Source organism: Juglans microcarpa x Juglans regia, chromosome 5D, assembly GCF_004785595.1.
Source record: "Juglans microcarpa x Juglans regia isolate MS1-56 chromosome 5D, Jm3101_v1.0, whole genome shotgun sequence".
Taxonomy (NCBI): domain Eukaryota; kingdom Viridiplantae; phylum Streptophyta; class Magnoliopsida; order Fagales; family Juglandaceae; genus Juglans; species Juglans microcarpa x Juglans regia.
In genome coordinates, this window is record NC_054602.1 from 32,719,865 (window position 1) to 32,743,455 (window position 23,591).

A 23,591-nucleotide genomic window follows, 5' to 3' on the forward strand; every position below is an offset into this window, starting at 1 on the left:
GGAAATCAACGTATGTGTTGAACTATATAAACAAAAAATATTACATATCAAGTTCGTTTTGGTGCCCAACTTGGCTACAGATTGACAACCGAATCAAGAAAAAAATAATGAATCAATGCAATACTATATGACTCTGAAGTATGACAGAGATGATGTCTCTGTGCCAGTTTAGCTAATCTGGTTGCCTCACTTCCCTAAATTGTTGGCAAGTTCTCCACAGCTGGTATCCAAAACTTAAAGAGTCTCTTCAAATCTCATGAGATGCAAAACTGAAGACCCTGTTGGCAGCTATGGTTTTCCATACAGTGTGAAGAATCAGTTCATTTCAAAAAAACCCTTATCAGCCGCCTTTGAGCAATGGTTATCAAACAGTCTAATCTATGAGCCACATAATCTTAACAAACTGAAACCCTATCTTTGTGCTGCAGCCTTAAGACGTCGCTGGTCAAGTTTCAGTCTAGTAAGTTGCTCCTCAGGCTGATTACAGACACAACCAGGAAATGGATTTGCATAAAAATTCTCCTCCAGCCTTGGTGACTCTCCTGGCTGTCTAACATATGGTGCTCCGAGCCTATCAGAATGCATCTTCTTAACTTCAGAAGAAAATTCTTCCCAAGATATTGCTCCCTCATCGAGCTGATCGACCAGTCTAACGAAATTTAATCTGCAAGACAGGTTAAATTATATATCAGTAGACTAATTAAGTATTATATCCAAACTTTTTACAAAAGTAAAAGACTTTGATAATAATGAAACCCTAACATTTACATAAACAAACCTGTCAGGGTTGATAGTCTTTCGAAATCCTTCAAACCTCCTATGTCCCTGCACTGCCTTGGCCATATTTCCATCATACGTATAAACAAAGACATCACTTTCAAGGGCCACAATATAATCCAAGGCGGCCAGGCGATTTTGGTATGCATTGAAGGGCTCTAACTCTGCTTCTGTTGCAAGAGTTGAATGAGAGAATACGTTAGGGTACTCGGAGCGAAATGCAGCCATGCTATTGGTGCCATATATCTCTCCTGCAACTATGTAAATAGTTGTAGTGGAAGGGTAACCCATGGCCTTAAGGAAAAGAGCTGCTTCTCTAGGGGACATTGGGCATCCCCCTTGGAGTCGCCGCTCGTTGCTATCTATGTCTTTCTCCTTCCAATGCTTAACATTGTACCTCATAGCCCTAAGTTCCTCTGCCTCTTCTGTGGTAAGGTTGTGGCTGCAGCCAGTGAAAGCAAGCATGTCTTTCTCATATCTGCAGTTACAATAGATCTAACTTAGTTGGGTAACTTCGTAGCTGTATTCAGAGAAAACTAAAAGACTTCACACATGATATGAGACCTTAGATGCAAGGCGATATATGGCTCACTATTGTTCCTTAATCTATCAACCAAAATCTTCCCAAGATCTTCAATCTCTGTTGTGTATCGAAGAGCCTCATAATTGGCACGGCACCTGAGCTTCTGGATGGAGGAAGCAAGGCCATTATTGACCAGTCGAGAATCAGTGTGGGTGAACTTTATCACCTTATGCTTTTTTAACAATGGAAGCATCTCGCTCCTGTAGTAACTAGCCTGCAGATGAAGCATCTGAGATACAGATACGGTAAAAGAAAATGGGGTGGAGAATTGTATATTTTGAGTGCATTTATTTGCAGACCTTTGACCAGGAAACGGGGGCCTTGGGTAGGGGCTTGACTGCTGCATACTTGGATGGCAAGTACTCGACTATTTCTATATCATCTTTTAGAACTTCTATGAAGTGCCTCCAGTCAAAGATATCTTTAAAATCACTGCACAGGTATTAGAATATTTCATTTGGTAGAAGTGAAAGAAGTTTGAACTGATAAAATCATTAATCAGGCAACCACAACAAGTTACAATAATACCTTGGATCTGTCCAAAATGACTCGTGATCAAGCGAAGGAAGAACCAGAGTGGCATTCATTATCTTAGCAACAGCAACCATATCACATATCTGATGTCAATTAACTAAGTTAGCTGAAAAAACAAATCAGATCCACGAGACTGAGAATACTGTAATCTTTATTGAATATAACAAGATCAATATTATGATTCCATGGAATCCAGCGACAGAATTTTGCATGTTAAAATGTGATATTGCAGAGTATAAAGATAGTGGCAATATGAAGTTCTTTTTTACCATTGCATGGGGATATGGAACAGAAGAAAAGAGGTTTTCACAAAGGGAAGTTAGATTATCCGAGAAAGACAGCTTAAGGGGCGATGATTTTCCGAAGGAATTCAAGTATCTTTGTGCAAAAAAGAACATATCTGATAGCGTGCATGCTATTTCATGGAAACCATTATAGGAATTTTTAAGCTGAGTTTTGATGGAGCCTTGTTTGAAGAGCACTTAGTAGAAACTATAGATGTGGTGTAATTGCGGCAATGAGCAAAAAAGAGAAGTTGGTCAATGAAGCAGATTACATTGAGGCTATGGCAATCTTGAGAGGAATCCAAATGGCCAGAAACCTCGACTCAAAGGATATTGTGACTGAACAGGATTCTTTGTGGGGACTATTAATGCTCTCGACTCTTCCACACCAAATCCATCATGACAAGGACACATTCTGGACGAAGTAAAGGCAATGCGAAACCATTTGACTGCTGCTTGGCAAGTTAACAGTTAATCATGTGAGAAGGGACGGAAATGCAATAGCTCATAAGTTAATAAGGAGACGAGAGAAGAGAAGACAATTTGCGAGATTTTATTAAAATAACATTGGCGTGAACAAGGAGATAGCCATCAAAACAATCATTGGGGAGACAATGTGCTGATTCACTCCATTGCAAGTAACAAAAATTCCTTAATTCCCATTAAAAAAAATAAAGAAAAAGAAAACACGCGTGATAGTAATTCTTACTCCAGTTCTCATTTGATTCAATCCACCATTGGCGTGAACAAGAAGATAGCCATTTGTTGCGGTACCCATTCCTAGGAGAAATTCATATTGGTAAAAATCAGAACCCAGAAAAGAGAAAGGAAAAAAAAAAAACAGAACAAATGCATGCGTGGTTAACCAATTTGGGTATAGAAACTTAGACATACTGATTCGGTTCCGGGGTCGAACAATGCATTGATAAAAATTGTCACTATTTGGCTTCATCCATATTTCCGGAGTCTGTAAAACAAGGAAAAAACATATAAATTCATGATAGCTGATCTGAAAGCTATAGGAAAAAGTGTTCTATATTTCAGCCACACATAGACAAGCCCCCAAAAAGGGAGCCAAAAAGAAAACAACTGAACCCACAAATCTTTCTGAGAGAAGTTTGGATAGTGAGTTGAGATGAAGTAAGTTTGAGATGAAAGTTAATAAAATATCCATATCGGGCTAAATGTTCCGACAAAGTAAAATTGCTGACAACATTTCCTTTTCTTCTTACGTAGGAATCGGGGCATAGCTCCGTTTAATTCCTGAACACATACAATACCGCGTATCAAAGATTAACGTATCATATGCTGTCCTCACGAAAGTAAGGCACAGGAAAAGAAGGAACATAAGTGTCCAAAAAATCATCACATGAAAGCAGAATACGCGGTGGCTATGTTTGGTCATAGCCACCCCACGCCCACGAAAATTCAAAGCACTAGCTTCCACCACCCTGACCCACTACATCTTGTAAGTCAAAGGCAATAACCGGACAAAGCACACCGTTCCGAAACCCAACGGAAGAAGAAGCCATTTTTAAGTTGCCAACCAAAAAACATTGTTTGACCCTCTCAATTTTTCTTATCTCATTCTATTTTATTTAATTATTATAATTTTTTAATATTTTATATAAAATATTATAAATAATTTAATTTTTTCAAATTTTAAAATAAAATTAATATTAAAATATTCAACTCTTGTCTGTGGTCTCAATAACATCCAAACCTCCCCATGAGAATAAAAAAGGAAAGTGAGATATGTGTATACCTAAAACAGAAGAGATAAAGAAGAAAGGAAATGAAAATTAATAATGAAATTTTATGTATCAGAAGAATTCCGTATGCGTTTGATCTTTATAAGGGAAAGAAATAGACCAAACATGGAAGTTTTCATTTCCTTATTATTTGGAGATTGGGACCCAAAATAAAATTCTTCAAAAAAAAAAAAAAAGGTTGAAATTAGATATTTATTTACTTACAGACAACCTCTCGAGAACGCGCTTGGGCATGGCGGTGTGGGTCTCAGTGACAGCGCGCTGAGCCATTGCCCGATCATCTTTGAACGTCTGTATGATCAAAAGCCCGTTGTCTATCTTCTTCTCGCTTACCTCAACGTTACCACTCGGAAAGGAGACCTTCAAGAACACCGATATGACCGCCAAAAGCATCAGAAACCCGAATATCTTACGGCCAATGTTCCTCCCCGATCTCAACGACTGCGCCATCACCGCCGCCCAAATGAACCCGTTCTCAATCTTAAGCAGCCACGCGTCGGGCACGCAGAAGAATGCCCGAGAGCGGAGCAGCAGATACCTTATAACGGGGTGGTGGAAGTAATATTGGTGGTGGTGGAGGTTCTGAAAATGTGTCCCACCGATGGAGTCGTCGCCATCGCCGCCTTCGTGGTCAAAGAAGTCGGAGGAGTTGGAGGATCTCTCCGCGTCAATCATCAGGTCGGCCACGCGTCTCCTCGTCGTGGTGGGAACCCCGCCGGCGGGTCGTGGGCTACCGTTGCATGAGTTGCTCGGGACTACACCGGACGACGACATGGCCGGACCAGTTTTAAAAGCAAAGAAAAAAAAAAACGAAAACCAATCCAGACAACGAGAAAATAATGGGAAACAAACAGAAACAAGAGAGCGGAAGAGAGAGGAAAAAAAGAGAGAAAAAGGGTTTTAGCGGTGTGGGAGGGAGTGAAGGAGAGAAAGAGAGGGAGGGAACCGTCGGTTGAGACTTCTTTGGCTTTTGGTTGTTCGGGTTCCGAACTCTATGGCCAATAGAAACTTTAACTATTTCTGTTCCAAAGTGTTTCTGTACAGAGACACCTCTGTCTCTCTCTCTTCCTCTCTATCTGTATAGGAGTCTGAATCTCTATGGGCTTTTTATCATTTGTTGAAAGACCACAATGACGTAACTGCCCTTGCTATTCTTTAGCCCAACAGGAATACAAAACACTGAAAACATATAATTAAATACTATTAAGATCGTTGTTAAGCTTTCCATTTTGCTTTAAGCGTTCTTACATTTAGCTTCAAGCATTATTACCAATGTAATGTATAAAAATTATAATTACTTACTTCCTTTTATTGCACTCTCTGTTTTGTTTTTTTTTTACAACAAAAGTTCTTTGTATATAATAATATATAGACACGTCAGAAAAGACGGTTCAATAATTATTAAAAAATCCGTAAGAGCTCGCATGTTTATAATTTGAGAAGAGATGAGATAATTTTAAATGAGTGGAATAAAATATTATTTAATATATATAAAACGTATTAAAATTATTTGATTGGGTTTTAATCCATTTTGGTGGGGAGAAAAGTACCAAAAAAGATGGTTGTTTTTATCTTCATTTGTTTGGCCGTTTGGTACTAAACTTGGCTTAGGCGGCCAAACTTTTTAACATAATGATTATGTGTATGTACATTTGTGTATTTTTTTTATTTTATTTTTTGATCGGGAGAAGGGAGTTTCGAACTCCAGACCTCTATTTTAGAAGGTAGGGGTTATGTCAATCAAGTCACATACTTTTGATTGTACATTTGTGAATTTGTAGTTATGTATGTACATATAAATATATAAAAATACATATTATATATGGATGCAATTTCATTTCATATGCATTCAAAGTATAAATTGGTCGTATTAAAATTTGTAAAGTTGAGGAAAATAACAAGTTGCATCAAATTTTTTGTTTATGTATTTTTTTCATGGAGGAAAAAAATCGACTAAAGAGACTAGATCACTTTTACATGTAGGAAAGCAATCTGACTAAAGACAATTAAAGCTTCGTTTATTTTTACAATTCTTTTTAATTTATTTTATTTCATTATTATAATTTTATCAATTTTTTACATAAAATAAAATAAAAAATTTAATTTTTTTAAATCTTAAAATAAAAATAATATTTAAAAAATATTTTATAATAATATTTTATTTAATTTTTAACGTTTATCTCAGTTAATTTAATCTCATCTATAAAAACAAACAACCTTAAAAAAAAAAAAAAAAAAAAAAGAAATTCACCTGATCGTTCCTATGGTCCCCACTTGGTTCCGCCAATGCATGGTATGAAGATTGTTGAAGAATGAGATTTTTTTTTTAAAAAAAAAAAAAAAACAAATGAAATTCAAGATAAGCAACGGACCATTTTTCATTTGGCGTATTGAGCTGTATTACTTGTTTTCTTTTACGTGATAAGTGCAAAATTCTCCGTCTCTCTTTGGCGACGACATCTGTATACTTTATACGGTATGAGCGCAAAGCTATCATGTGCACAACTCCAACTCTTATTATAAGTCTATTGATATACAAATTTTTTATAAAAAAGTGAGTTTAACTAATAAAGACTAGTTTTTTTTTTTTTTACACTTTAAAAAATGGGTTTACTTTTTTATAATAGTGAAAATTTATTTATTTAAGACTCGTACAAATCATTTATCCGCTTTCTCTCAATCTATCGCAAACAAATTGCATAACATAATTACTTTTTTATTGTCTCTTTTAATTAACGATATAGCAATTAAGAACATAGAGACTAAAAAAACTTCTAATTGAATTAACTGAGCAGCTTATGAGACTTCTTGTATATATATCTTTTGTGTTATAGTGATAGACATATATATTATGTTAAAAATTTTTAAAAATAAGCCCAACATTCATCACACTATTTAAAAATATGTGATTTTAATCTTTTACCATCATATAAAATATAAAATATTAAGATAAAAAAATAAAATAATATATTTTTTAAATGATGTGCAGAGTGTAGAGTTTTTGTGTAATATAACTCATAGTATGTTATTGGTTTAACTTTTGTTAAGACTTTTTTTACAGCATCAGTGTGCCCATTGATATTATATATACTTAATTGAAACTTTTTTAATGAATTTTTCGTACCAAAAGAAATTCAAGATATATAGGCATTCAATTGGTTATAATGTACACTAGATTTGCAGCTATCGTGTGGCAATTATTGAACGATAATACTAAGTACCTAAAAACTATAATATCATAATTAATGCAAGTATACGCCAAAATCCACAACTTCAATCATCGCTAACGAATCAGGCAGAGCTCAAGAGTCGAGCCCCTCAACTCACAATCCAAAAACCTTTACTTTCACTTATCAGCGTTGTTTAATTATGACTTACAAGGAAACTTTGTAACATCTCGCTCCCGACAGTAAAGAAATGCATTATTTTTTTAAAGAAAAATTTACGGAAGCCGGAGCACTATTATTGACATGATTTAAAAATATTTTCTTTTAATCTAGAGGAAGTATCAGGTACAAAAATTTTATAAATAAAATTATTATTTTAATTTATTAAAATACTGAGATTATAAGAAAGAGTGTACGGAAGTATTTATTAAAAAATTTCAAAGTCTATGCTATAAAAATCATAACTTAAAATCCTTATACATGATCTAGGCCAATGTCATGCCTCCCAATATCACGTCCCGTCTTGTAGCTCTACCTTCATAAATGTTCTGACTTAGGGTGATTTAAAAATATAAAACGATTAAAATAAGTTGAAGACTCAGTAAGAAACTCATCATAACATAAATATATGCCTAGATCCGTGGCTTATGCATTCAACCAGAAATTACATTGGTACCATGCATCTAAATAACCATCTGATTAACTGTTATAAGCTTATCTTTCACTTGACCTTATGAATGCTTACGTATTTTATACAATGTGAGATGCATGAAATACATAATACATACATAACTATATTATACATAATGAAATATGATGAATGGCGTACTTGCAAATATCATAACATGCGTGATACGTAGACACTAACCTCCAAAGAATTGACTTTAATAATAGTATATATAACTAACTAACGTATGCCAATCATAATTTTTTATCATGTTACTTACCTTATAGTGCTAATTCGATATTTTCGGGGCACAATTGATTTCCTTTTATGGGCTCGACGCTGGTTAGAGAGAGAAATAAATTAACCGAGAGCTTAAGAGAAAGCAAACGCGAGAGAGAATGAGAGAGAAAACAAGAAGGATGGTGTAAGAGGAATGAGGCAGTCGGCTATTGGCGTGATGAACATGGGACACGCGTGATGATAGACTAGATATCTTGGGTTCGGTCATTGTACTTATGGAGATTTATGATTTTTTCAAATAATACACAAAATGAAATATATTTATAGAGAGATTTGGGAGAGGGTGTCTAGGGGTGACACATGGTCGGTCCGGAGAGGAGAAGCCAACCGGATCAGATCGGACTGAGACTGAGAGCGATTAGTCTCAGTCCATGTTTTAGAGGATTGAAAAGTTTCGAACTGGTCTCGGTCCCGGGTGGAAAACCCGGGACCGTTTTATAGGACAGAAAAGTTTCGGTCTGGTCTCAGTCTAGGGTTTTTCACCCGGGACAAGACTGAACCGGACCAGACCAAATCGAATGAAAAATAAAAATATATATTTTATATATATATAAAAATATATATATATAATAATTGTACAATTTAGTATGAAATTTCTATCTAACTTATCACTATTAATAATATAAAATTTTAAATATGTTATTAACATTTGTTAATATTCTATCAATTAACTAATATATAATATCAATCAGTTAATTATATAGTAATTGTATAAATTAATACTGTAATTTTCATCTAATTTATTATCTTTTACCATATAAAATATTTTTTATTGAGTTAGTTACATAATCCACATTAATAAGTCACTTAATTTTAATTTACTATTTTAAATAATTTTTTTATTAATTGATTTTTGAAAAAATAAAAAAATAATTAGGCTGGACCAGACGGGAGGATCGATAGCTACCGGTCCGGTCCGGTCTCTATGAGTGTTTAGTCCGGAAAAATGATGTCACTGTACCAACCAATTTGCACCCTTAAGCGTGCCAAAGAGTTCGAGTTGGACTCAGTCATGATCATTCAATAAGAGAGTTTGAATTTAAAAACATGATTTAGTAATTCATTCAATGTAGGATTGACAGTGATTGAGACTGCGTAGAGGACTTCAATTAATGATGATTTTAAATTGAAATAAATTTTTAATGACCGATCTTTAAATTCTAAAAAGAGTATAACTCGTTCAATAAATAATAAATGAGATTTAACTTAGTTATTGAACCTAATTAAAACTCCTAATCAATCTCAATAACTTAACCCGTGAACTTATCTAATAGGACATATTAAATATAATTTAAACCCTATAAAATTATCAATATTTCAACTTTAAAATTATTATACATGATTGTTACGAAAGTGCATATATCAATATTGAGAAAAGATTCGCTCCAGTTCACGTTGACCAAATTTAATGATTTGACTGAGACACACGAAATAAATCTTATTATATTTATTGTTCGTTTAATAATATCTAAAATATTTATATGAATAATAATAATAAATATTATATGATGAGACTTATTATAGATATAAAGAAATTATATAAAAATAAATTTATAAACTGACGTGGCTTAATAGGATCCGATAGATTTACTTTACAATAAAAATAAATTTATAATGTGACTTATTATATCAAGTCATGTCAGTTTATATATTCACTACAAGAAAAATGAATATTTATGATGAGATATTTACAACAAAAATGACTATTTAGGATAAGAATAAACTTATTTTAATAAAAAATAATTATTTTGATAAGAAATAATTAACAACAAATAAATAATTTTCTTACAAGTATTTATGTTTGACATGAGATCGCTTTTTTAGCTAAAAGTATTTCTTAATATTGAAAGCAAACTATAGCAAATCTCTCTCTCTCTCTCTCTCATCGAGCTGATATGCATGGCCCAAGTTCCTTCACAACTCTTATCATAGCCCTTACTTCCACCTCGATTCATGATTAATGCTGTTAATTAAGACGTAGAAGCAAAAGCGCGTATTATGCAGTTTAGAACACCAATGACAGGACTGTTAGGACTTAGAAGGGTTCTGATCTGAGGTGTGTGAGGTCATTTTCCCACATCAAACTAAACATATTTTTGACTTGGATCGTGCTCGACGTGATCGTTAGTTAAGAAAACACCACTGTTAAAAGAGTCTAATATTCTATATATATATTTAATAGACCTTGATAATAGTATCTAAACGTTTATCATGAATTGAGTTGATATTCTATTCATCATTCCTTATTCCCTACGCCACACACTTATTTTGATATTTTATCTTTTGATTTTTTTTTCTCTTAACAAGTATATAATATAAAGATGATGAATGAAAGAATTCAATTAATTTAATAAGAATAAAATATAAAATAAGTTAAAATAAATATGATGTGTAGTGTAAGCAATTGGTTAACAAAACTCTTATGAATATGATGAATTATTTGGAGTTATTCTCCTCATTGTCTCTACACTACATATTGTTAAAGTAAAAAATAAAAAATTAAATTAAATATATAATATAGAAATGTTGAATATAATTTTTTTTTTAAATTAAATTTATTATTATAAATAAGATATTATCTCGTAAGCAGTGTGGAGGGTATGTCCTTCTCACGACTTTTAAAATATTTTTTTAACTGCAAAATAAGAGTTTAAGGCATATCTCAAATAAATCATTTGAACAATGAAAAGATTAGGTACTAGAGCCGATGGGATTCGCGAAGATCCTGAAACTAGTCCAGTGTAAAAGGTGCAAGCAGAAGAGATTAAGAGTGAGTTTGGATGTTGAGTTGAGTTGAGATGAGATGAGATAATAAAATATTATTAGAATATTATTTTTTAATATTATTATTATTTTAAAATTTAAAAAAGTTGAATTGTTTATTATATTTTATATTGAGATTTGAAAAAGTTATAATGATGAGATGAAATGAATTGAGATAGATTAAGGTTTCAAACGAAGCTTAAGAGATTATAGGTTACGTTTGGATGTTGAATTGAGTTGAGTTGAGATGATAAAATATGGTTAGAATATTATATTTTAATATTATTATTATTTTAAAATTTGAAAAAGTTAAATTATTTATTATATTTTATATTGAGATTTGAAAAAATTGTAATGATGAGTTGAAATGAGCTGATAATCCAAACGAAGCCGATTGTTTGGTATAGATAGGTAATTAAAATCATCCTTTGCCGACAATGTTGAAATAAATGCATAACATTAAAATCTTGTGGGCTAATTGTCTAGAGACAGTAGCAATGTTATAATTAGGTTGTTCCACGGTACTTAACCTCTCTATTTTTATTTTTTATTTTTTGTAATCTTATTATTTTCCTTTTTGTGGGCAAATCCAAGAATCTGAACATAAAAATGATAAACATATTTGAAAATAAAATAAGTATCTAAAGATAAATAATAAATAACTAGGGAAGGATTAAATATACTCAATGAAGATTTGAGATAAGAGTTTTAGAAAATGATATTTTATTAATTAAGAAAATTGGGTAAAAATTTTAAGTTTTTAGAGAATTTCTAGATTTTTAAATTTAAATTTTTAGATTTTGTGTGAAAATTATGTGTTATTACAAATTTCTTAAAGTCAGTGGTTACTTCAATTTTTTTTAGAGGTTTAAGACATTTTTTTTAAAAAAATTCCTCTTAAGGGAGGTTATTAAAAGGAGTGGATTTTTCAAAGAGTTTTTGAGTAACGAGATTATAAGTTATTTTATATAAATCCCCTTCATTTAAATAAAAATGATAGTATGTGTATTATTATCTATCTCAAAATTTAAAAAATAAAAATAAAAATTATTTATTTACAATTCAATGTCTGTCTCAAATATTCCGAATTTAGACGTGAAAATAAAACTTTCCAATACCCCCTTGTCATGCCGTTCCGAAAAGTCTAACATTTTTTATTAGAACCTAAACTTGATCATTCAACTATATATTATAAATATTTTATCAAAAAAAAAAAAAAACTATATATTATAAAAATGAGCTTAGACTCGCCGCCACGTTTAGGACTGGACTGGAAATACAATTTTTTACAGGGGCAGTTTAGATATGGATGGATATTTGGCGGCACGAAACAAATTCTCGTACCCACATCCGTATTGCACCTGGTAGATTGGAACGTTCCTCGATCCGCGTTCTTTTCAAAATCCCATGCTGTCGTTTTCAATCATTTGACTTGACTTGTTTTTTTCCAAAGACATAACTATAACCTTTACTACTATTCCAATTAGTTTTTTTAATCTTATTTAAAATATAATTTTTTTGCATAATTTAAAAATAAATAAATTTAATTAATCAATATAATCATATAAATTAATTTAAAATAATTCAATTCTATAAAAATTAATTCAAAGAGTAGAAGAAGGTTTATTTTTTTATAAAATTAAATTTATTTTAAATTAAATTACATGATATCGTTGATTGATTTAATTTTTATTTTTATATATTATGCTTTTAAAAATTTTAGTCGAAATTTAAAGAGCTAAAAAAAATTTAAATAATAAAAATATAATAAAAAAGATATAAAAATATCATTACCCATATTACACTTTAAAAAAAGATATAGCTATTTGAACGAGAGTTCAATCACAGTAATTGCAATTTCTTTTTCAAAATATTTTAAATATTTAAAAATATATATTGAAAATTTAATAATATTCACTTTTTTAATAGTTAAAGTTTTTCTTAAAATAAAATAATATAAATCATCGATCCAATTCATCAGTTGAAAAAATATATAATTTGTAAATACGACACGTGTACCACTCTCTTAGCCCCACATGGCTTAGTTGTGTCCCAGTAGCGTAATGCCTCCACGTACTCACAAGAGTCACCGTTAGATTCGGTATTGCCTGTAAGATCTGATTTCAATCTCAGCGCAGGGTTGGTTTGACGGGGAGCTGGCGGTGATGGGACGTGAGAGAGCATTGATTGTTATGGGTTGCGGTGTGTGGGGTGTTTTCTCACAGAGTGCGGTGCCCACTGCCATACTGGTATGATAATGAAATGACGACTTCAACGCGGAGAGAATCGGACACTTAAATCCTAGTGTAAAAGCTTGCACGTTGTCCGGCTCCATTGTCGGAGGATTTAATAAATTATTAAAATTGAAAATATAATTAATAATTTATTTATGCTTCAATATAATGCAATTAAGTTGTAATCCGTTTCTGTCATAGAGGTTTTCTTTAGATTTGAAATTCTCCTAACTCATTTTATTTTATTATTATAATTTTTTTAAATTTTTATATAAAATATAATAAATAATTTAATTTTTTAAATAATAATAATATTAAAAATAATTAATATAACTTGTTAAATTAACAAATAATTCTACTTATCATTTCCACATACCGCATCTATTTTAATTTTCTTTTTCATTTTTTCTATAAAAAATATACAGTATATGAATAATAAGTAGAACAATTTAATTAGTTTAATAAGAATAAAATAATAAAAAATAATAAAAATAAGAGAACTACTACAAACATAAAAAAATTACACAAAGTAAACCTACTTCATGAAATCCGTTAGATTTACTTTAAAAATAAAAGTGATTTTACAATCTGACGTACTACATTAAGCCACATCAGTTTATGAGTTTACTTTTGTATAATCTTTTTGTTGCTAAATTATTTTTCCTAAATTAATATGATTTTATGATTATTTTTTAACTTCTTTTTAAGGAAAAAAAAATCTTACTTCTAAAATGGTTTGGTACTTTAATTCTAACTTCATCCCTATGTTAAGAACTTCCGTCACCAAACTCAAGCTAAACAAATAATTATATGCACTCAAGAGACCAAATTTTAAAAAAATAATAATACTAATAATAAAGTTTGCTGTCGGAATAAATTGCATATTTTATTGAACCAAAAAAGGGAGAGAGACAAATGTAGAGCTTCATTGCATTGGAGATTGGTGCACCCAATAATATTCTTAACCATAATGTTTTTGTTTTTTGTTTTTTTGTGTTGGCAATGTATAGATGTAGTAGTGAAGACAGTAACTAAAGTGGAATGTATTTTGTCACTAATCATGCCTTAATAATATTAAATTTAGATGGACTAATTAATTAATTAATAGAAAGAATCCCTAATAATTTTATTTGTAAATTTGTGACCAAAGACAACCCATACAAGCAACGCTACTTATAATGGCAACATATGGCACCGCCAAGGGTGTACATGCCTGTATCGATCGTCTATGATAGCATGCATCCGGCCTGGTTTTGTGGGTTTATATATATTCTATAAAATCAAGGAATTGATGAATGGGATCTTTCTCTAATTTTATTTTCGATTTCAACGATATATTTTATATAAAGATAAGTATATAATATATTTTATGGGTGCTAAAGAGTCCATCTGTCAATTATAATTGGAATGGAGTTGGGAGTTGGGGAGAGTATGGAAATGGAAACGAACCTCCCACTAATGAAATCTTAGTCCATGACAATGTCAAAGCACTATACTATAGTCAAGGTTGTTCTATCACGCATGTAAAAGGGGGCTACACACCTTATTTTCAATACTATATTTTTGTTGAAGAATAATTATTCTCATCAGTCACTATTTATTATCCCATACTATATGAAAAAAGAAAAAATTGTGAGATGTGGAGTGTAAGAGTGAATAGTGGCTGATGTATAGCAAAACTCTTTGTTAAAACTTGAAAGTCATGTTGCAAAGGTATTTTGAGGCTCTAGTTTGTTGTAATGACTTGGGATTTTTTAAGTTGTAGACTTGCCACTGAGATGATTTTCTTTTCAAATTTTTTTCGAAAATCGTATGAAGTTATTTTCCTTATGAGGCTCTAGCCATGACCTGACATGTAAGGTAGCGAGAACCATCCATGAGGTGGTCGGCGGCGTCGGCCACCCACAGGACTGACTAGGATGGTCAACTTATCCCAACTATTCTTCATGGGAAGGCTAGACTATTAACCCAATTGGTGGTTAGCCATCTCTAACATTTAGGATATTGTTTTTCATAATTTTTTTTTAAATAGATTTAGTCGAGTGTTTGTATGATTTTCCATTCTCAAATAAAACGTTACTACTGAATGATGTAAATGGACATAATTAATTAAACCAAGTGGTGCTTTACCTGATTGGGTCAAGATAATCCCACAATAGTTTGGCAGATTAGCATTCTTTACCCACCAAACCATTAACACATATTCATCTCATAATTCTTATCCCAAATGTGCCTAGTCTATACATGCAAGAAAGATAAATTCAAAGTTTAAGAGAAAGATCACGTGGCTCCTTTTTCAAACCTCACTCACAGAATGTTTCTTCTCATGCCAACCCCATTTTTATATTTTCTACTTTTTGAAGTTGTTCTTATCATCATGATTTTATTTTGAGTGGTGCTACTTTGCTGCTTCTATGTGCCTATTTTGTGTGCCGCCTAGTGCAAATTGTGCTTTTTATTTTGCTTTTATTTCAAATATTTTTTAAATATATTTAAATATTTTTAAAAAATAAAAAAAATATCAATACGTTAATAATTATTTTCTTAACCATAAGAAAAAAAAATTAAAAAATAAATATATGAACGGTCAAAACGAGAGAAAATGAAGAGACATACTAACATTATTCTTTTATTTTTATTGAGAGATTGTCGTCCTGTTCATCCTAAATAAAGTTTAGGACTTTGTTTGCTATTTTTTGGAGGCCCTATGTACATGGCCTGGCATGACCTTTGCTGATATAGTTTTATTTTGCCTTCCCTTTTTTAATAATGATAATATAATTGAATCCTTCACTTTTGCTTGCAGCTTTTCGTAGTATAATACAACAACTACTATAACACAATTGGTATTAAAAAAATTAATTTCTTTTTTCATTTTTAATTCAAACACAAGATCATAGAGTCGAAATAATAAAATTATTATTATTATTATTATTATTATTATTATTATTATTATTATAATTTTGATGGTGTTAAAGCTGTATATTAATAGTTGATGTATCATTTAATTTCAAGATGTGCCTGGGACAAAGCCCTTTCGTCTTATTCCCCCTTCTATCGGTGCTGCGTTTTGGGCTCCGTATGGGCCTTCCCATGTCTATAAGAAGAGTTGTTTGCATGAGAATGTAAACTACCAAGTGCACCCAAACATGATATCTCTAATAAACAAGAATGATCTTCAAGAGTTTATTCTATGCATCAACACCATCACTTTGGTTTGTTTAGCTTGAAGCGTAACGCCGAATTGACGTTGTCACCAGAGAAGTTGGGCTGGTTCTTGCTTCTTCTACATCAGATTTATTGCTGGGCCATTTTTCAGGCTCCCTTAGAGGATTCTGATTGTGCAAATTCATTGCGGAGTTAACATTGCATCTGGCACCAACATTATTCACGGCCACTACCTACTGCATTGAATGCGAGTCCAAAACTCTACGCTACTTTTGTGTGAACTCTACGGTCCCAAACAACAGGAATACTTGGCAGTGGAGCACTGCCCGTTTCAATCGAAGCAACCGGCAAGATTACAAATTTCTTTCAGTTCAAATATATTGGTCATAGGATTCCGACGTTGGTTCCGACGTTATTCACGGCTTCTTATCCTGCGGGAGAGAAAAGGTTGAAAGAGATTCTACGGTTGAAAGAGATTCTATCTTCTCGCCGACCCCAGTGACCCACAGTGGACAAATTTGGGGTTTGTCACTTTGTGATGCGTTGAGTTCTTCACCTTCTTCTCACTTTCCTCTGTGTACAACATGTATATTTATAAGTATCTGTTGAAACTCTTCTTCCCATTGTGGCTCTGAGTTGAGTTCATATTTTATGTGCTAAGGTAACTCAAAAAAGTCTCTTATATTTGGCTTGTGTTCTCTGATTTTATTTTCGTTTATAAAATTCTGGATTTGTTTAGAAGAGTTGGATGATGAGTTGAGAATTCATGACTTGAATGCCGTGGACTTGAATTGAAGAATTGTGATAGCGCATAGCTAGTTTTGTATCGAAGAAATGCAAGTTCTCAATTCATGATATTTACTTAATAAATCCTTGGACTTTTGTGCTCTTTTGAGATGCCATTTGTTGATATTGCTTTTCATACTCAAAAGTTTTTTGTTGGCTAAGATACTTTGATGTTACAAGTTAGTGATATATATGCATGAATGAATTGATATCTTCTCATGGTTTGTCTTTCCTCTTTTGGAGAGGTGAAGAATGAAAAGATGGGTTTTTATTTTCACTTTGTTTTTTTTCAGAAGAGGGCACTGGGATGCTTGGTTTTCTCTGTGTTGGCCTTACACATTGGCCATCTGCAACAATCTCGTTCCTGATTTTCTTATCATTCTTACAATATGATATTGGAGGGGCTTTATCAGCTTCCAATTACTTGATCGGTCTTGGAAGCTATGACATAACAGGGCCTGCTGCAGATGTTAATATGATGGGTTATGCAGATTTGGATCAAATTGCATCTGGACTTCACTTCCGGTTGCGAGCTCGAACTTTTATTGTGGTAGATCCTAAGGGGAACCGTTTAGCATTTGTAAATCTTGATGCTTGCATGGCCTCACAAATTGTTACAATTAAAGTGCTCGAGAGACTTAAAGTAAGGTATAGAACTCACATTATGCTTCAATCTTCCATTTTTCTTCCCTTCACTGCAGCCGCATCCGTTCATTAACTGAACTGAAACATGGCATGAACCTTTCTGAATATTAATCAATGCTTACATGCTATAAATATCACCTAGCATATTTGGACATTTGCTTCTTTTGCAGGTAAAATTTTAGCTAGACTCCTATCAAGAGGAGGTATGCAATTTTTTACAATCAGGTCCCTCCATCCATTTTCTGCCAATTCGTTTAACAGCGGGCCAATCACAGAGTGGCACATGGCACACTTTAAAAATATCAAAAAGTGTGCTATGTGTCGCACTCTGATTGGCCGGCCGTTAAACGAATTGACGGAAGATGGACTAAGGGAGCTAATTGCAAACATTTGCATAGCAAGGGAGTAACTCATCAAAAAATGAAACCGAATGAGTGATTTGTAAACCGGCAAAATCCCACAGGCTGATTTTATAATTAACTCAATAATATCTAAAAAAGACACGCCGTGTACCCAAAACTTAACTAAAATATAATGTAAATCATGGAACAATTAGTCTTTCTGTCAAGCTTCGCATATGCAATCTGTACAGAAACCTTCCTACTTTTCTCTTCTTCAATTATCTTGTATGAACTGTACGCAAATGTTCAACCATTCGATCAAATGTTACCTCCCACTGCCAGCTACCTCTTCCATCCTAGACAGATTCATCTTAACATCATCCTACTTTCCCAAACTACACAATCTGAACTTGCTGAGTGTTTTTTTATATCCTTTCATTTCTGTCTTGCTAAATATGTTGATGGTTGCAAAGAAAGCCTCTCATTTTCTCATGATAAGATAGTGTTTCTTTTAGCATGTCTGACAACCCAATCCCAAGGAAGAATCTGCTTTGAAATTGGCACATCCTAAACATATACTTTATCAAGTACATGGGAACTTGCATCCTCACCCCCCTTGTTTTTTGCTCTCACCTTATTACTGATGCTCTTGCTGATTGACATCATAACATATTACCATTTATTTAGGTATGGGGACCTTTATACAGAGCAGAATGTTGCCATCAGTGGTATCCACACTCATGCTGGTCCTGGAGGCTATCTTCAATATGTTGTATATATTGTAACATCTCTTGGATTTGTACACCAGTCATTTGATGTGATTGTTGACGGCATCGAGAAAAGCATTGTACAAGCTCATGAAAGTCTTCAACCAGGGTCAATTTTCGTAAATAAAGGTAAGGAAGATACCTCTGTTTGCTGCATCTTTAAGAAACATATTTGCTTCTCAATCTCAACTGATACACTTTTTGTTCCTAGATAATATTAGGTGGTACACATTCCACCAAAAGGTTTACCAAAAGGCATATTTGTAAAAGAAAGAAAAAATGCATACAACTTACTTGTATTACCTGGGTGATGATAATGATAAGGAAGATGCTTTATTGTTATTTTTGGTTTGGTGTTAGGAACATACTTAATTGATCAAGCAAAGTGGTTCTGCGGATGTATATGCTGAATAAGTGCACCACTTTATTTGGGAAGTTTAACTGAATAATCAAAATCATTTTGAAAGATTTTGGCATCGAGACAATTAATGCCTAATTCTTTAACTTTATAACTATAATCAACTAGTATCTGATCAATCAATTAGTATTTCTGTATATTTGAACTTTCCATACATTACCTGGTGTTTTCTGTCCACGAAAAACATGTTTCTTAGTGTGTGATAACGCATTTTTCTCCTTTCCCTGGCTTATTAGTTTCATGAGGTTGAGTGGGACTTTGGCATGTTTCTGAATATTTCTTGTTTGAGGTATGTTGCGTACTATTCTGAAATTTGATGACAACTTTCTTCATGGTTCTGCAGGAGAGCTTTTAGATGCAGGGGTGAATCGTAGTCCCAGTGCTTATCTCAATAATCCTGCGGCAGAGCGGGCTCAATATAAGTATGATGTTGACAAAGAAATGACCCTCTTAAAGTTTGTAAATGATAAATGGGGACCAGTAGGTAGTTTCAACTGGTTTGCTACTCATGGAACTTCAATGAGCCGCACAAACTCATTAATAAGTGGTGACAACAAAGGAGCTGCAGCACGGTTTATGGAAGACTGGTTTGAACAGAAGGGTTCTCAGGAAGATTTTGATGCTCTGTACTTCAAGAAGTTTAGAACTGAAAAGATCCCTCGTAGAGTCTCAACCATAGTTCCTAACCACAACAAAAATCGTAAGTGAATGCTAGTCAAATCAAGGCCCACAAATGGGCATTGCATTTAAAATCTACTCAAAGTTGTAGTTAAATTTTCTTTCATTAAATTATTATGTGCTTTGCTCATCTACGTTTTCTCCTCATGGAAGCCGGCCTGATATCAATTGCATTTAGTTTATGTTAATAAGAACCTAATGTACCAAGCCTGCCTTTAAACTTAATTTGAAAATTGCAGGAATTTATTTCTTGCAGTTAAACATTCTTATTGTATTGTTATCATGTGGTAGACTAGGTGTCCAGGTGAAAAAAAGTGTCCTTGTGTTGAAAACATTGCAAACGCTATGTTGGTTTCTAACTTGATAACAACGCCAATGAATCTTATATTCTAGCTTCCAACTGAAACCAATTCTGATTGAAGAACTATCAACACCAATCAATAACTAATCTCCGGGAAGATACATTTGCATTGGCTTTGGTTCATTTAGAAAATATGACTTGAGGATCTATATGTAGAGAAATTAGGCGTATACCAACTCTTAGAACTTGTTAATACCGATCAGCTCAAATATACTGTTTTAAAGACTCCTACTCCTAAACTCAAAACAATCGTACTTTTTCAAATTGGGTAAAAAAGCAATCACACCCTCAAACTACCAAAATGTTTTAATGTGCACCATTGGTTAACGTTTGACTACTAACAATAAGGAAAAATAGATAATGTGACATAATCTTCAAGGTTAATCTTAACGAACAGTGTCCATTGAAACCTATCAATGCCTAAGGGTGTATATTGCAACATTTTGTAGTTTAGGTGCACATTGAAAAGGGTAGTAGTTCGCAGGTGCAAAATATAATTACCCTATAGTATTTTTGGATTATGCTCACTTTCTCAAGGATTGGATTGACTCAACATTTCATATGTAGACCGGGTGCATAGCATGACATATTGTACAAGGACTTTCTTTCCTTGGGAAACATAAATTGCTTCCAACTTGATTGTGTGCAGTTAATTTGACACAGGAAATGAGTTGCTTAGTCTTGCCACCTACTTTCCGTTTTCTCAAGGACGGCCGACAACAAGGTTTCTGAGTCTTGCAAGTCGGGTTAGGAATGCTTTCATGCAAATTGACCGGCCTCAATTTGTATCTGCATTCTGTCAATCAAATTGTGGTGATGTAAGCCCAAATGTTCTTGGTGCATACTGCATAGACACCGGGTTGAGTTGTGATTTTGATCACAGTACCTGTAATGGTAAAAATGAATTATGCTATGGTCGGGGACCGGGGTATGTAGTTTAAAACTCTAAAACTCCTTTTTTAAGTGTAACGTTCTATTTTCTAGTACTTGTATTGTTTATGGACCGTTCATGATCATTGGCAGTTACCCTGATGAGTTTGAGAGTACTCGTATAATTGGAGAAAGGCAATTCAAAAAAGCTATTGGACTGTTTGATAGAGCAACTGAGCCGCTGACAGGGAAAGTTGACTACAGGCATGCATATCTCAATTTCTCCAATCTTGAGGTCTCACTTCCTAAAGTTGGTGGGGGTCATGAGGTGTCGAAAACATGCCCAGCTGCCTTGGGCTTTTCTTTTGCTGCAGGGACCACTGATGGTCCTGGAGCATTTGATTTCAAGCAGGGAGATGAGAAGGTAGGAAGTAGTCGATACATGTTTAACCCATCTTTATACGGTGCCCTTGAATGATAAAACACCTACATTGTCAGTTGCTTATTTTCTTGGGTGCATATTCAGGGGAATGCCTTCTGGAGGTTGGTGAGGGACTTGATAAAAACACCAAGTCAGGAACAGATCAAATGTCAGTATCCAAAGCCTATTCTACTTGATACTGGGGAAATGAAGGAACCCTATGACTGGGCAGTGAGTAATTTAATTTACTTTTTAGCTTAATATAAATATTTAGGAAGCCTAAACCAGCACATTGACATTGTGGAGTAGCACTGTGTCAAGGTTCTGCACATAGAAACCCATGCAAAGTCAATGGCACTGTATGGAAACCTCACATATTGAATCAGACTACTAGCCGAAGTTGTTTGTCAATATGCCATTTTTTTAGCTTACCCTCTTAGAGCACATTTTAGTGAATCCTTTCAACAATCTAATTGAATTGATTTTCGGAATACGAAGCATTTAATGTTTTGTCATATATTTTCATTATGTTATTATTTTCTATAAATGGAACACATTTACCACCCGAAGGTGGTTAGAGTTTGATCTTTTGAATAATTGTTTAAGCATTTTGATCAATTTCTATAGATTGGTGTCTGCAGATCAATAGGCTAGTACTTTTAAATTTCGTCATGCAGGGGTTTAATGGTGTTACTGATGCATATAAATCAAATTACTTATGCAGCCCTCAATACTTCCAATTCAAATTTTGCGGATAGGGCAACTTGTGATTCTTAGCGTTCCTGGAGGTAACAACATTGTCATATTAAGCACAGAAGATTTGGTGACATAAATTGATGTAAGGTCGCTGGTGATATCATTTCTTGCAGAATTTACAACCATGGCCGGTAGACGCCTTCGTGATGCTGTCAAGAAAGTGCTTACATCTGGAGGTAATGGAGAATTTAACAGCAATGTCCATATAGTCATTGCAGGGCTGACCAATACATATTCACAATACGTGACCACCTTTGAGGAGTACATGGTGCAAAGATATGAGGTTTGTGTCACACTTTTTAGTTTTCTCCATTTCCACAATCTTGTTCACAACAATCTGGCATAGCTGCTCATGCTTTTTAGCTATACAATTCATTTTCCCTACCAGTGTCATCATTTAAGCTTAATCATCTGTACAAACACCATTTTTTATTTCCTCAAACAGAATGAAACCCCAAGGTTTCATAAATTCTCTTCTGACTCGTATTTTGATTGTCAGGGAGCCTCCACACTGTATGGTCCACACACACTTGATGCTTACATCCAAGAGTTCAAAAAATTAGCGGCTGCTCTCATCAGTGGCCGAACTGTTGAACCTGGCCCGCAGCCCCCAGATCTTCTTGACAAGCAAATTAGCTTACTTCCACCAGTTGTAATAGACTCTACTCCTCCCGGCATAAATTTTGGAGATGTTGAAACTGATGTTCCGCCAAATTCCACCTTCAGAAGGGGTGAAATGGTTACAGTCACCTTCTGGTCCGCTTGCCCAAGAAATGACCTTATGACTGAGGGCACATTTGCATTGGTTGAGATCCTTCAGAACCGAAAGACATGGACCCCAGCTTATGATGATGATGATTTCTGTCTACGTTTTAAGTGGTCAAGGCCTGCAAAACTTAGTCCTCAGAGCCATGCAACCATAGAATGGAGAATTCCTTCATCTGCAGCTACAGGTGTATATCGGATTAGCCATTTTGGTGCTTCAAAATCACTTTTTTGGTCAATCCGCCATTTCACAGGTTCATCTAGCGCCTTTGTAGTGGTATAGAGATATGACTATAGTATGCATTGAAGTCATTTTTAGAATTTTCCACGTCCCACAATGAGAAGTATATAATCATCTACGCTGCTTGTTCTCAGCGAGTGAGCTCCTGGGAAGTAAAGCAATTTAATTCCCAAGGATAACTAACACTAAATAAGCAAGTTATGAGCCATATGCTGATAAGGCTGATAAGTGCATGGAAAATTATGTTGTGGAAGTTGATATATTGATAAGGGGTTTTTTTGGCCGAATCCCCA

General features: G+C 33.6%; 2 protein-coding genes across 2 annotated transcripts; one reads left to right on the forward strand and one right to left on the reverse strand.

Moving 5' to 3' along the window:
• Position 1: 1 nt before the first annotated feature.
• LOC121264457 (O-fucosyltransferase 28) lies at positions 2–5,038 on the reverse strand. Its single transcript, XM_041167624.1, has 8 exons — positions 4,155–5,038; positions 3,073–3,145; positions 2,888–2,958; positions 1,889–1,977; positions 1,660–1,792; positions 1,342–1,574; positions 779–1,255; positions 2–664 (listed from the first exon to the last, which is right to left on the reverse strand). Exons 1-8 carry the CDS (start codon positions 4,722–4,724, stop codon positions 412–414), a joined length of 1,899 nt encoding a protein of 632 aa, XP_041023558.1. The 5' UTR covers positions 4,725–5,038; the 3' UTR covers positions 2–411.
• On the forward strand, positions 4,606–23,582 carry LOC121264456 (neutral ceramidase 2-like). Its single transcript, XM_041167623.1, has 11 exons — positions 4,606–4,616; positions 16,347–16,696; positions 17,329–17,683; positions 18,709–18,917; positions 19,550–19,906; positions 20,909–21,173; positions 21,269–21,539; positions 21,642–21,767; positions 22,261–22,324; positions 22,406–22,575; positions 22,792–23,582. The coding sequence occupies exons 2-11, from the start codon at positions 16,495–16,497 to the stop codon at positions 23,338–23,340; spliced, it is 2,568 nt and encodes an 855-aa protein (XP_041023557.1). The 5' UTR covers positions 4,606–4,616; positions 16,347–16,494; the 3' UTR covers positions 23,341–23,582.
• The last annotated feature ends 9 nt before the right edge of the window (positions 23,583–23,591 follow it).